The sequence below is a fragment of the Ahaetulla prasina genome, chromosome 7 (genome assembly GCF_028640845.1).
Source record: "Ahaetulla prasina isolate Xishuangbanna chromosome 7, ASM2864084v1, whole genome shotgun sequence".
Taxonomy (NCBI): Eukaryota; Metazoa; Chordata; class Lepidosauria; order Squamata; family Colubridae; genus Ahaetulla; species Ahaetulla prasina.
In genome coordinates, this window is record NC_080545.1 from 83,006,153 (window position 1) to 83,021,680 (window position 15,528).

At 37.8% G+C, this 15,528-nt stretch overlaps 1 protein-coding gene across 2 annotated transcripts in view; it reads right to left on the minus strand.

Moving 5' to 3' along the window:
• Window positions 1–260: 260 nt before the first annotated feature.
• KDM5A (lysine demethylase 5A) overlaps window positions 261–15,528 on the minus strand; it is a 50,313-nt gene continuing 35,045 nt past the window's right edge. For both annotated transcript variants that reach the window (XM_058190744.1, XM_058190745.1), the window contains 6 exons: window positions 14,784–15,335; window positions 13,534–13,677; window positions 12,989–13,148; window positions 11,497–11,717; window positions 10,036–10,446; window positions 261–2,029 (listed from right to left, as the gene is read on the minus strand). In XM_058190744.1, coding sequence (XP_058046727.1) covers window positions 1,826–2,029; window positions 10,036–10,446; window positions 11,497–11,717; window positions 12,989–13,148; window positions 13,534–13,677; window positions 14,784–15,335 — 1,692 coding nt within the window. In that variant the 3' untranslated portion in view covers window positions 261–1,825. The remainder of the gene's footprint in view (window positions 2,030–10,035; window positions 10,447–11,496; window positions 11,718–12,988; window positions 13,149–13,533; window positions 13,678–14,783; window positions 15,336–15,528) is intronic.

The window sequence follows — 15,528 nt, forward strand, 5'->3', positions numbered from 1 at the left end:
CAAGAAATGTGGCAGCAATTTTCCTTTTTTCAGAAGCCGCATGATCAAATGAAGGCACCCAGTAAAAACCACGAGCCTTACAACTGTAGGCCATTAGTGCAACTCCAAGCTTTGAAAATCTTCCTCTTGATCCCAGGTTTTGATTCTATTTATCGGAATCCTACGGAGGCTGAGGTCTACGCAGTGCCTCGTGACAGTGATGTTTACCAATGAACTCTGTAAATTCCAGGTGTAACAGAAGGGACACAAAACAGGCAAGGCAGAACACTACCATTTTTATATTTTAGAAAATCCCAACCCTTGCAGCTAAGAAGACTGGACGCTATAGTTACAACACATCTAGAGCTGTAGAAGAATGGAAACACAATAGATAAATGGGGGTGGGGGAGACACCACTATGGCTATTTTCAGCCATTTACTTACAGAAAACCCAGCATAAACTGGAACACAGCAAGGACGAAGAGGCCTTGCTAACCAAACATACCCCAATAGGAAAGTAGCACATGATTTCTTCTTTTTTTTTTACCTATTTAAAACACAGGTAGCAGGGGGAACAAGGATGTGGGGAGTAACTGCTAAGTTCCTTGTACTACAAGGAAGGAATGAAGTAAAAAAACCCAAGCCTGCAGGCAGGTTTTTGTTTAGTGAGCCTCTTTCTCTTTCTTTCTGTGCTGCTGGTAACCGTGGTAAGTATAAAAACAAAGAAAAATAATCTATTTATTTTGTAGAACAAGTCAGTAGTCCGAGACATAGAAAAAAGTAAAAACCAGTCCTTAAAAAAATGGGTTTACTAAAACAATTATTTGGGAATACTCTCCCCTCCCCCGCTTCCTCGGCCACCTATCTTCCAGAAAACAGAGGGGCAGGGAAGTTAAAGTGGATTTGTGGCCAAGTGAAGGCCTTTAAATTCATCAACAACTAAAGGCGAGGAAGCAAACCGCATCTTATGGACAGCCTATTGGTACTGCAAGACTAACTTGATGATGCTGGGGATACTGTGACTTAAGATTTTCACAGAAGACGTATCAGTGCAGAATCAAGAAAAAGCTGGGCTGCTTGCAACCCATTAGAAAAATCTCATGCACTCATGATATCCATGACCAGCTGCACCTTGCTTTAAACAATTTAGTGACAGTGTGTTGGTAAAGCTTAAGACAAGAGAAAAATAGCTACCAAAGCAGGAAGGAGTGCTTTGCCAAGGTAACATGCCTTAGCTCCGAATTCATTAATATGTGAGCTTTCCCCCAGAAGGATTATGATCCAAATTTCTTTGGGGTAAATACAAAGCCAACGTTTTTGAGATCTACATTTCTTCTGCTTCTAAAGAGCAGAAGAGAAAGGAGTTTTCTATCCTCCTGGGGTGTGGTGTTTAAAGCAGGTTCCGTAACATTGCCCCAATGACCTGAACAGGCTGAAGGAAAACCATCTCCTCTCAACCAACATGCCATTATGGGGCAACTCAGAGGGCTCAAGATTCTCCAGAGTGCTCTCAATTTAAACTGTCGAGGCAAAATATATATATACATATATATCCATGGGCCTCGTATCTGCTTAGTCTGAAGGCAGCAGCTACACTCAGCCTTCCGCAGGAAACATGGGGAGTAAAAATACTGACTGGGCCTTTGAACAAGATGATATCTGCATAGCTGGGCCAGTACCCCATTGCCTGTGACATCCGCTTCATGTAATGGAAGCCAGCTACGTATGGCCAGCTCCACCATAGGGCTGTATGTCTGCCAGAAGTGCAGCTTTCCAAGCGGTCGTGTTAGCTTCACACCTTCTTAGTGTTCCTTTTCCCTCAAGTCCTATCAAGACCAAGTAGCTGCTAACTTGTCTTCTTGAGGTCTTCCATGGGTAGCTTGTAGCTCAGCAGGAAGTGAGGTGGTGTTGGACTACCTCCTCCTTGCTTCTGTTTCTTTGCACAGTTAATACAGATATAATCTTCGCTTTCTGCCATTTCTGGTGAGACACCAACACAAACTTGATGAAACCATTCATCACAACCACCATCGCACTGCACCCAGTCTACCTGTAAGACACAATACACGCATGTTAGTTAAATTGCATGAGTTCATCATTTAGCAAACACCTTGGTTAGAGGTTGAGTGGATATTATTCAAGAATGAGCATGTAACAAAAAAAAAAAAAAGTATTAGATAACTGTCTATAGAGATTCTCAGTCATTCAGGTCTTGGTTGTCCCAAAGGTGCTTTTTCAAGGGGCAACAGAACTTTCTTGTTTTTCTTTGAAGCCGTTTCGTTTCTCATCCAAGAAGCTTCTTCAGAGCTTCTTGAATGAGAAGTGAAACGTCTTCAAAGAAAAACAAGAAAGCCCCATCACCTCTTGAAAAAGCACCTTCAGTATTGTATTAGATAACCTAAATATTAAGGGGAAAGTATCATGTATATATTTTATGTTTTCAGCATCAAAACTGTATTCCAAATCACTCATATACAAGTAAGTTTTAGAAAACATGAAAAATCCAGAGGAATACAAGATCCATACAAATATCAACTCTCTTACATTATAATGTATATTACCTGTGTCTTTAAATACATTTACGTATGTGCAGAATATCTGATGCTTTTAACAAATAATCTATGAATGAAAATTGTACCATTCTCAGCGAGATCTGACAAGTCATAATAGCAATGCTAGATATAGATACCCATTTAACAATGGGGGTAGCAGTACCTAAACCAGAGGTCTTCAAACTTGGCAGCTTTAAGACTTGTGGACTTCAACTCCCAGAATTCCGGGAGTTGAAGTCCACAAGTCTTAAAGCTGCCAAGTTTGAAGACCTCTGACCTAGACAAACATGTGTAGGACTTGGAAGCCATACGAGATTAATAGTTGGATGGAAGATCAAGAAATCCCAGGGTCAGAAGGGTAAAGTAGGCAGAGAGAACAGCTGGAAGAATGGAGTGACATTCCATATTATACATAATTTCGACATTTCCAGAGTCAATAGAAGTTGAGTGAGAGCCGGATGAGTTTAAGAAACATCAGATATATTTTAGATGGGAGGTTCCAGCTGGTTTAACAGTGAATTATAAAGGAAGAAAGTATTTTCTTAATACAATTTGTAAAGCACGAGATTTTTACACTAATGTATTAAAGATTGGGAATTCTTTATTAATAGATGTTAAGTTGAATGGTGAATAGATGGCGGAAAATGTGTAAGACAGAAGAAGGGGAGGGAGAATGTTTAGCTCTATTATATATGATTATGGTTAATTTTTGTAAATGATTTATTTTGCATATAAATGTGTAATTTTAGGGGTACTATTTGATATATTTGAGGTATAAAGGAATAGGAAGATGGAATATTGTTTAACTTTGGAGGATAGATAGTAAAATTTAGAAATTTGGATTAAATATTATATTTAAGAGATGGATGTAATGTTGTTATATGGCTAATTAGAATGTAATTGTTATAATAGATATATTTTGGATAAGTTATAGGTGTAATTTTAATAATGTTATTTGATATAAGTAAGGTAAAGTGAAGATTTTAATTATTACAATTGATATATTGGATATTTGTAATATTATTTGTTGTATATAAATGTTAAAGATGTGAAAAGATGGACTATTGTTTACCCTTGAAGGTTGGACAGAAAAATTAAAGAAATTAAGTTGGAAATATGAACTATTCTTGAGAGACTGCTTAAGGAAGAAAGACATTTTAGAAGAACCCTTGGTGAATATTGGAAGATGGAACGTTGTTTTGATATTGATTGATGAAGGTTGGATATTAAAAACTATGTACTTTATTCAAGAACAAACACTAACTCAATCAGAAATTTCTGAGAACTCTAGGAGTGGAATGGTCTGATATATAATGGATTGGAAGAAAAGTATCTTCTTTGTCTCTGGAAGGGGAGTGGAGGTTTTAAGGAGTGATTATGGATTATGATTTGTGCTATATTTTAATTTTTGTTGTTAGTTTTATACCCTGTATTCGGTTCTCGGAAGTCTCGGGGGGTGGGGGGAGGAAGGGGGAGGGGGGATGAGGGTAGAAAATGGATTGATAGTTAATGTACAAAGATGATTGAAGATGTATAATTAATGTAAGATCGGAGCTGCCTGGCTACCACTTCAGAATGATGGGAAAGAAGGAAGTAGAAGAGAGAAGGAGGTAGGAAAGAGAAGAGGAGGAAGAGGAAAGGAAGGAAGAGGGATAGAAGAGGGAGAAGAAAGGAGTAGGGAGGAAGGAGGAGAGGATGTAGATAAGAGAGGGGGAGGATGGTTGTGGAAAGTAGAAGAAGGTAGAGAAGGGAAGAGAGTTAAAGGAAGGGGGTGGTGACCGGGCAGGTCCGATTAATTGTATATGATGGTACATTAAATATGTTATTGGATATGTTATTGGATAAGAATGTTAAAATAAAACTTTTTTAAATAAAAAAAAAGAAGTTGAGTGAGAGCCAAAGCTATTTTACTCAAACACTTTTTTAAAAAAAAATTACATTGTTCATTTCCTATTTATCCTCACAACCTCAGAAAGAATCTGGGAGATAAAATGATCAGCCTTCTCTGTTCAAAGTGAAATCTATATTTTAACTGTAAACTGGAAAGAAATATAACACCTGAGGGGAAAATCTAGAGTTCAGGAAAGATCTAGATTCGGGAATAGATCAAAAAATTTGAGTTCCGTATCCAACAACTATAGGCCCTATCTAGGAATAAAGCTTAGCTGCTCCCAACCTGAAGAGACAATATGAGGCTACCTAGGCAAAAAACATGACTCATTGTAAAGTAATTTCATATAATGCTGATACAATCATGAATCCCTGCCAACGTGAACTCAAGAGAAATTAGCTTCATCATTAACCCACAGTGGTTGTAGGCCTACTGTAAAATTCTCATCCATGCTGAAAACAGTTTTTTTCCCCTTTTGCAGCTCTAATCTCAGGGTGTTTTTATTTCAACAAGTGCTTATAAGTCACTACTCAAAGGATACCTGGTTTTTTTTTTCTGTTTTAGTTTTTGTTTGCAAAAAGGTAGTAGATTAATGGCCACTATACATTGGCAGAACTGGGACAGAGAAGGAAATTCAAGTAGGTGGAAGTGTTAAAATGATAGCAGTTTGGGAAATATTCCAACAGATATCCAATTCCATTTTTTTTTTAAATTACATTTATATCCCGCCCTTCTCCGAAGACTCAGGGCGGCTTACAGTGTATAAGGCAATAGTCTCATTCTATTTCGAGACTTCTCATTCTATATTCGAGACAATGACGAATCCGCATATAGACGAGAGGTCGAACGACTAGCCTTGTGGTGCAACCAAAACAATCTGGAACTGAACACACTCAAAACTGTAGAAATGGTGGTAGACTTTAGGAAAAACCCTTCCATACTTCCACCTCTCACAATACTTGACAACACAGTATCAACAGTAGAAACCTTCAAATTTCTGGGTTCTATCATATCGCAAGATCTCAAATGGACAGCTAACATCAAAAACATCATTAAAAAAGGACAACAAAGAATGTTCTTTCTGCGCCAACTCAGTAAGCTCAAACTGCCCAAGGAGCTGCTGATCCAATTCTACAGAGGAATTATTGAGTCTGTCATTTGCACCTCTATAACTGTCTGGTTCGGTTCTGCAACCCAACAAGAAAAACACAGACTTCAGAGGATAATTAGAACTGCAGAAAAAATAATTGCTACCAACCTGCCTTCCATTGAGGACCTGTATACTGCACGAATCAAGAAGAGGGCCGTGAAAATATTTGCAGATCCCTCGCATCCTGGACATAAACTGTTTCAACTCCTACCCTCAAAATGACGCTATAGAGCACTGCACACCAGAACAACTAGACACAAGAACAGTTTTTTCCCGAAGGCCATCACTCTGCTAAACAAATAATTCCCTCAACACTGTCAGACTATTTACTGAATCTGCACTACTATTAATCGTTTCATAGTTCCCATCACCAATCTCTTTCCACTTATGACTGTATGACTATAACTTGTTGCTGGCAATCCTTATGATTTATATTGATATATTGACCATCAATTGTGTTGTAAATGTTGTACCTTGATGAACGTATCTTTTCTTTTATGTACACTGAGAGCATATGCACCAAGCGAAATTCCTTGTGTGTCCAATCACACTTGGCCAATAAAAAATTCTATTTGTATATTTACAAAGTCAACTTATTGCCCCCCCAACAATCTGGGTCCTCATTTTACCTACCTTATAAAGGATGGAAGGCTGAGTCAACCTTGGGCCGGGCTTGAACCTGCAGTAATTGCAGGCTGCTGTGTTTTAATAACAGGCTTCTTACAGCCTGAGCTACCACGGCTCAAATCAATTTTCTTGATTTCCTTGTGTGTCCAATCACACTTGGCCAATAAAAAATTCTATTCTATTCTATTCTATTCTATTCTATTCTATTCTATTCTATTCTATTCTATTCTATTCTATCCTATCCTATCCTATCCTATCCTATGATAATATGTTTTTAGCTCATTTGTAATATTGTACACCACTCAGAGTTGCTATGATGTTTTATAATCTTACAAATTTGATGGATGTGTGGATGCGTGTGCCTGCACATGTACACACAAGCTTTATAGGATAACTGCAGAGTTAGCATTCATAAAATTACTTTAGACATTTTGTTCATTATGACAAGTGAAAGCTCAAAGGCTTGCAAAATGAGGCCAGTTGTGCCTTTCCATTAGATAATCTTTTCAGGACAGACTGCACTCTCACTCCTAAAAGAAATTAGAGCAAAACATGTCACCAAATATCATTGATAAGCATACAAATTGGTACTTGATATTATGCATGTACAGATGAGACAGCTGTGCTTTTTATTCAATACATATGATATAGAGTTATGTTTGGAGACAAGGACTGAAGGGAAAAATGCAACTAAAAGTCAAGTATGGCCAAGGTGGTCATGATTAACAGATCCTTCGATGACTACCAAGTCAGATAAAACAACTCCTTTAATAAAGAACTTTAGAGCAGACAACTTCTCGAGCTCATTTCGGCTTAAATTTGGAGCATTGCTTGTTGCGGCTATCAAGAGCTACTTTTTTAACATCTTACTTTTTAAAGCACCTAGAACTTTTCCTTATTAAAAATTAGGGCATTAAATATCTTCATAATCTGGGTGAGAGAAACAGATTTAGACTCAGCCCCGGCAAGACTGAATACCTATGGGTACATACCCCCTCCTGGATCCAAAGATTCCACATCTTTAGCCTTGCTCATTGAGCCTCTAGCCCATTCAAAGCTGGCATGCAGTTTAGGGGTCTTCCTGTACCCCATTTCCTGTTTCATGCAGACCCATCTCGTGTACGAAGTACACTAATTTCTGAATCAGAAGCGCCTTGGCACAGTCACTCATGGTCTGGTCGCTTTGTGTGGATTACCATAACGCACTGTATATGAAGTCACCCTTGAAAACCATTTGGAAGCTACAGATAGTCCATAATGTGGCAACCCAGGTGGTTCTATATGCCCGTGTAACACATCTGCTTCCTGGCTATGCTGGTTGCCAGTATATGCCAAGTTTTTCTGCATAGCTAATCTTATCTGCATTTAGTATCGTACACTGCCCAGAGTCATTTTGAATTGGATGTCATTACAAATTTAATACTTTAAATTAAATTAAACCTTGAAGCTGGAGTACTAAGCAGTAAACTCCAATGACTGTTTTAAATTTATCATTCCAGGTCATCTCCTGAAATGAGTCATTCGGCATATATTATTATGCTTCCTTAGGGCTACGATTAAAGGGAGGACAAATTAAGCAATATGATTTCTTAAGTATAATAATAATATAGTTAGGACATAAGTATACATAACTGTCTTCTGCCATCTTTCCTGTGATTTGTAAAAAAAAAATCTACCAATCTCTTGGCGGTTGACAGCTTTGAATTGGACAAGCATTTAATAAAAAGGCATAAACTGGCAGTATATTTTAAATTAATTTCTACCACTATTTACAAAGTTTATACAAAATGAAATAACCAGTGCATTGTATATATTAATCTATCGTGTATGTGATTAGTTCATACAACAAAATGATTTAATTTCTTCAGAAAGTGCTTCTTAGTTTTCTGCAGTTAAGCCCTGCAGCAAAGTTCTGTCTTTTGCAGCATATGGAAATTTTTGCAGCAGCTTCAGTCCTTACGCAGGATTTACATTTCCCACAAAGGAACAGCTTTTGTTATTTGCTCACTTAAAAACAAAACTCTTCTCTTATTGGACAGTACACTTTTAATCTCCCTCATTCCCAAGCATGATAAAATATTATATTGCACATATGCATTAGCTATCTTTAAGGCATCGCCGATATAGAAGTAAATATATATCCAAAACTGATTTGTGGGAAGTTCCCTAAACAAAATCACAAAACTCCTGAGAGTACTGCTCTAAGCAGACTGTTTCTGACTGGAATCCATCGTTGTCACTATGCAAGCAGACCTGCAAAAATTTTCCAAAGAGGGGAAAATAATGAAATGTACTATAATCGAATCCGATCACTTCAAAAAACCTATGCAGGCTTACTACCAGGGAATAGAATAGAACAAGGCGTGTGGTTTCCTTCAACTGACTTAAAAGCTTTTGTGCAAGAATCTTTGGAAGATTAATTTTCTTTCATAAAGATAGCCATCTTAGGGATTTCAGTACGAAGGAATAGTATTGTAATAGAGAATTCTGGATTATCAGTAGGTTTCTTACAGCATCATCAGGGAAGCAGATGAGGCAATGGGAAAAAAAACTTATAAATGGAAGGGCAACAGACAAACTCACGATTTCTTTACTAATTGTCTACTGATGAGCAAAATCCAGTGGCCATGACCGAATCTGCTTTAGCAAAGTCTCATCAAATAGACATACTGAAACAGTAGACATTATCACTTAGGGGTGTACTTGCTTTTGTTGCCAGCAGTTTAGATATTAATGGCTGTGTGTTGCATTATTTTGAGGGGACAGCACATTTGTACTGTTATACAACCTGTATACTCACTACTTTACATTGTAGCCAAGTGTCATTTCTTCAGTGTTGTCACATGAAAAGATATACTTAAATATTTACAAAATATGAGGGGGTGTACTCACTTCTGTGACATACTGTATATACCAGCATCATCACAGCAGAGTGATCAGTTACGTGTGCTTCTAGTCTGTACTGGTTGCCAAGTTTGCTTCGGGCCCCAATTTCAAGTTGCTGGTTTTAATCTTTAAAAACTTTCACAGCCTGGGGCTGGGTTATCTGAATGAATACCACTCCCTAACTGTATTTCCCCATCTCAACGGGCTTGATAAAAGAAGGCATGCTTTGGTATCTGCTAGTAGGGATCTATGCTTAGCAGGTTCCAGGAGGCAGGCCTTCTCTAGCATGGCGCCTACCGTTTGTAACATCTCCACCCCCTGAAGTTAGGTTAGATGTTCATGAAGTCCCTCAAGGCCTGGCTTTGTAATTAGGCCTAGATTCCAGGAGAACAGTGAAATCTTAACAATGGTTCCATCACTGTAGTTGATGTTCATTCTCTCCTGGTAGTGTGTGTATTTTTTTTAATAGCACTTAGCAATAGCACTTAGACTTATATACCGCTTCACAGTGCTTTTACAGCCTTCTCTAAGCCGTTTACAGAATCTTCATATTGCCCCCAACAATCTGGGTCCCCATTTTACGCACCTCAGAAGGATGGAAGGCTGAGTCCACCTTGAGCCTGCTGAGATTCGATCTGCCAAACTGCTGGCAGCCGGCTAACCACCGCAGCACCGTGGCACATAATGACTGTTTTATGTTTTTAAATAATGATTCTTCCTGTGTATTTATTATTTTAATTGTGTTGCATGCTCCCCAGAGGCATATTTTGTGAGACAGGGAGCCATATAAATTTGATGGATAAATAAATCATAAATTCCCTTGTCAAAGAACAGACATGTTATTGGGTTTGTATTTTGACCTTTTAAATAAAGCACGGCAAAAACTTTCAAAGATACAGCCCTGGAGTCTGAAGCAATGATCTCTGAAAACATCAATCAAGGTGACCCACCTTGTCCTTGCACGGCCTCTGACAGTTTTGTGCGGCACACACTGCATTTTCATCATCTGACTCTTCTGCTCCTGACCAGTCGTACTTGGAGGGGATGTCCAAAACTTTCTTCTCCCTCTTTTTTTCAGTGCACTCTTTCACCAGCTCTACCTTCGTTGCAGCCACTTTCTCACGCTTCTTCTTTCGTTCTTCTTCTTTAGCCAGCTTTTTGGCTAGTTTGTTCAGCTCCTTTGTCTTGTCCATTGTTAGTTTTAACTTCTTTTTCTTTGGTTTCTCCAACTTCTTCAGCTCTTTAGACTTCTGCTTCATGTCGCCAAAGAATTGCTCTGCTTTCTCTAGTTTGCGCTTCCTTTTTCTCTCCGAAGCATCTCTTCCCCGGGTTTTTAATGGCTTCTCATCCATGCTCTCATCCTTCAAGAAATAAAAGATGTTGATAATTGCCAGATTATCCCCTTGTGTATCATAAAAGCAATATGAAGAAGCTAGTTTCCATAAGCACACAGCACTTCACTTCCAGTGAGTGAATAAACTCATTAACAGGAGAAAAGAGGCAAAAGTAAATAATAATCACAATGCTAATTTAAAGTCTAAGGTGGCAGGCTCTATTTTGGAACCAAATGGGTGTTAAATAACTTGTAAGATAATATATATATATATATATATCCCAAGCTAGTAATCTGCTTTCTTGGAAAGAGCCAATCAGAAGGATTGGAATGTAAAGCAAGTCATCATTTGCAAAAAGGAGTTCTAGACATATTTCTTCTTCCTCTGTCTCAAAAATGAATTATTTTCAGGAGGCTGAATTTGACCATTTCACTTTCAATATCTAGGAGATCATGAGTTCAAGTCCTTCCCTAGCCATGAAAGTCAGCTAGGTGACGTTGGGCCAGTCACTTTCTCTCAGCCCAAATGCCATACAGGGTTATTGTTGGAGGAAAAATAGGAGGAGGAAGGTTTGCTGAATATGTTTGACACCATATATTTGTAAAAATAATAAAGGCAGGATATACATATATGTACATCTTACAATAACAGAGCCTTAGACCTTGGGTTTCCTCTGCAAATGGCAATCAACAAGCTTTTTGCTGCATTTGAGTAGGAATGACCCCACATTCCTGGCACTTGAAATAGGGACAGGATATTTTTGCATCAAATTATAAGATGCTTACCCAGGATGCTCCTGATTTTCAAGCAAAAATATGTGGTACAATGTTCCATTGTATGGATTCAGTGAGAATTTTTTTTAAAAAAGGAGTAAATAAGAGTGGAAGGGCAGATGCAATGAGCTGATAGGGGCTTTAAGGAAGACCTTGGTAAGGAAACAAATCCTGAACAGTAAATTAGAAGGAGGCAGTCCAAGAAAGAGATGAAATAGCAGCAGTGCTCTCTGCAATACCATTTTGCAAAAATTAATTTTACATGTGACTTTGCTATTTTATGATAGAAAAAGCCTATCTTTACCTCCATGATATGAAGAAATCTATCTTCAGAGGGTGGATGCGTGGCCTGCAAAATCCGCCAGATGTGCTGAGTTTCATCAAGGGATACTTCTAAGATATCTCCTATCATCATTAGATCTTCTAGCTGTGATTTGGCTCCAGAAGAGAGTTCAAGCACAGGAGGTTCTAAACTGCGAGGAACTAAAGGGCTTTTACGGGGTTGCTTTCTTGGGGTATTGGAACCTTTCAAAAAGAAGCACAAAGGAAAAAAAACATGTTTAAGACTAAAGGGTAGAAAACAAACAAATAACATGAAATGTAAAAAAGACTAAAGTTTTGATTTCTTAAAAAATTCAATTACCCAATTTCCCAGTAGTTGATGGTCTCTTTGTCATTAATTATAGAAAGGCATGACATAAGTCGTTTGGATGGTTTAAGACTCTAAAGTAACTCAGAATCTATAGTTAATTGTTACCCAGGTGCCACTAAGCACTTATTTGGAGTACACAACCTAAGACCCCAGAGATACATACTATTTCTGAAATCTTCGAAAGTTGCAGTTACAGTTACAGAAATAGAACAGTGATTAAATACTAGTTCTAATCATGTTTCAAAAATGATTTGAAAGAAGCTTGGGCAATCACCTATTATTCATTAATAGCCACACTGTTTTTCAGATTTTAATGTCAGTTTTAAAAAAAAGATACCATTGCTTTAAGAATCATTTTAACTCATCAAGAAAGCTACATTTTTTGCAGGTTTATGTAGAAGCCTGAGAAAATACACAACTGTAGTACTTAATAATAGAGAGCATTGTGCTCATATGGCCTCCAAAATATACTACAAAGCAAATGTCTGGAATATTACATCCTGTCTGTCTGTCTACCTATCTGCAAATGAAGTTAACCAAATCTAGTTTTCATTTTGGCCTCACCAAATTTTTTTATTTATTTTTTTTAGAATAGAATTCTTTATTGGCCAAGTGTGATTGGACACACAAGGAATTTGTCTTGGTGCATATGCTCTCGGTGTACATAAAAGAAAAGATACATTTGTCAAGAATCATAAGGTACAACACTTAATGATAGTCATAGGGAACAAACAAGTAAGTAAATCTTAAGAATACCAGCAACAAGGTTACAGTCATATAGTCATAAGTGGGAGGAAATGGGTGATAGGAACGATGAGAAGATTAATAGTAATGCAGTAATAGTAATAGTAATGCAGACAGTGTTGAGGGAATTATTTGTTTAGAAGCGATGGCATTCGGGGGAAAACTGTCCTTGTGTCTAGTTGTTCTGGTGTGCAATGCCATATAGCGTCGTTTTGAGAGTAGGAGTTGAAACAGTTTATGTCCAGGCAGGTTGGTAGTAATTGTTTTTGGCCCCAGAGTGCTTTATTTATTAATTTAATTTATAAACTGCTTAGAGAATTTTTGGTGAATTGAGCAGCTTATAAATTGCAGTAACAAATAAACAGCACGTAGATATAATTGCAGGGGGGGAAAGAATTACCTTGAGAACAGCTTTTTGAAGCTGATGAATATGCATGTTCAGCACAGAAAGAGGGAGCCGTCCACATATGTGTTACTACTTCTTCAGATTTGATTGGAATTTCCTCATCACAGAAGAGGTTAGGCTCCAGACTGCTAGAAGACTTTACACTGGCATTGTCCTAAAGAAAAGTACAGCAGAAACATAAGATTATGGAACGGGATCTAATCATTTTAATACAACCTGCCACAGATATGTGAACAGAATTACATTGAATGCGGGTAAAACCAGTTATTTTCTTTCAGTTCCTACAGTAATACATGGGCAAAGATAGTTATAGCGGAATGAAAAAGATTATGCATTTTGCTTTTCTAAAAATGTAAAGTCTGCACTAACTTTTTTTTTTTTTTTAAAAATCAAAATTTCCCAAGAGGCTCTTGATCATCTCATTGTATCAAACAACTTTACAATATATGATTGTAAAGTTTGTTACTGGTGAAGTCTCACTGAGGGAATAAAACAATTATTAACAATAGTGAACACAGAAATGTTATTGCAAGACTTACCTTTATATCATAGCCATATGCTTCCCTAATGTCTTCATCTGAATCCGTCTCCTCATCATCATAATCCATAGTCTGTCGAGGAGATGAAGATACACTACTCGTAGCCCGATTAAACCCAGATTGCTGAAAACTAGTCAAATGACCCTTTGTGAAGAAAAACACTGAGTTAAAAAAGCATCCGGTAAAACTTGTACAATGCAATAAAAGTTACTTCAGCTGATTAACAGAGTTGCAAATCAGATTACAAGAAACTTATTATTTGCTTTAAAATTATATTTCTAACAATAAAAGTTGAAATTTCATTTCTAAGCATCTAAGACACAACTATAAATACTCTCTCCTTTGTTCAGATGCTGAGAACACCATCATTGCTTCTTCACTTTTATAATCATTGTCTGTAATATATGTGGATGCTGGTAATTGATACAGTACCTGAAAATATTAGCATTTTCTAGACACCGAAGGCATCAAACAAAAACAAACATGTATCATCAGTAAGAACGTTTAATAATCATTTGGGATTTATTTATTTATATTTATTAGATGCTAATAAATAACTTCCAACAAAGAAAAACAATTAAATCCTTTTGAAAGTATCTTTTTACATAATTTTTGCTAGGAAGCAAGCAGAAATCTCAAAATAAGATGTATTCTCTGCAATACATAGCAAAGGAAAGCATACAGAAGAAATTGGCAATATGTCGCTACTCTATAATTGCTGGGACTGCATATTCTAACAGCTCTAACCAAGGAAATTAATGGCAAAAAATGCTAGGAGCTGCATTCAGTACCTGAAAGGTCACAGATCACTGGAACAAAAATGAATGTAAGTGTAAAGAGATGCAAGTCCCAAAGAGATAGTTACAGTAGGAAAAAAGAATACCCAATAAGAAAACAATGTCACTTAACTCCTAGAAGTACAATTCCCGAGTGATAAAAATCTACTGTATTCATGTTTGAAAAGCTGTGCTTGTAAGATTTTGGAATTTCCTGCATTGGAATATAACTATTTGTTCCTAAGTCTTTGTAAAGTGCAACGCCCCTGCTAATTAATGTGTATTCAGTTATGTTCTAAAAAACAACAACTGTGTTTTGGTCATTTGGACTGGTTTAAGAACTCAATACAAAACATTAACTTTTAAGTTTCAGAAGGGGAGCATTCAAATCAAACTGGGGTGACAGGGTTCAAGCAATAAGATCATTATCCACAGGGGCGAATTGTTACATGCACCCAAGAAATGAACGAATACCTGTAAATCAGGATTGGCAGCCGCCTTCTGGAGCTCCGCGCTGATTATCTTCTCTGTTTTCTCACGTGCCGCCTGTTCTACCATACGCTGACTCAACACAGAAAGTTTGGCCAATGCAGAAGATAGTTCATCAGTGGCCAGGGCTTGCCGTGCTCGGTCTTGCCAGCTCATAGCTCGCTCTGTCAGGCACTGCAATGCTTCCCCCTCTGGCAACCGTACCGGGAGTTTTTGCAAGGACACTAGTAGGGATAAAATAGTCTCAAGACGAGGCCTTCGAGATCGCATGCAAAGTGGACACAAGAACTTGACTTCTTTGGCAGGCCAGCTGGAGCCCTTCTTTTGGGAGCTTGTTTTGGGAAGGGTCACGCAAGTGCTATGAAACCAGTCTTTGCAGAGTTCACACTGTAGCATGAATCCACTGGCCGTCTTGCGGCAGATGCAGAACTTGATTTCTTCTATGCGATCCACCATCGTCATCTTGGCCAGGTTGGCCTCCCTGAGGGCGTGCATGGCTTCAACCTCTTTCTGTTCCCGGTCTTTGAAGACAGCCACCTTTTCAGAGGGGGGAATAGTAGAGAACCACTCAATGAGTTTCATTGGCAAGATTCACATTCCTAGACTAGTCCAGCATTGTTTTTATATATACATGGTATAAATGAATGAACAGAATACTTCTTCCAAGCTGCAACCTTTTAAAATATCTAATATAGCAATAGCAATGGCACTTAGGCTTATATACCGCTTC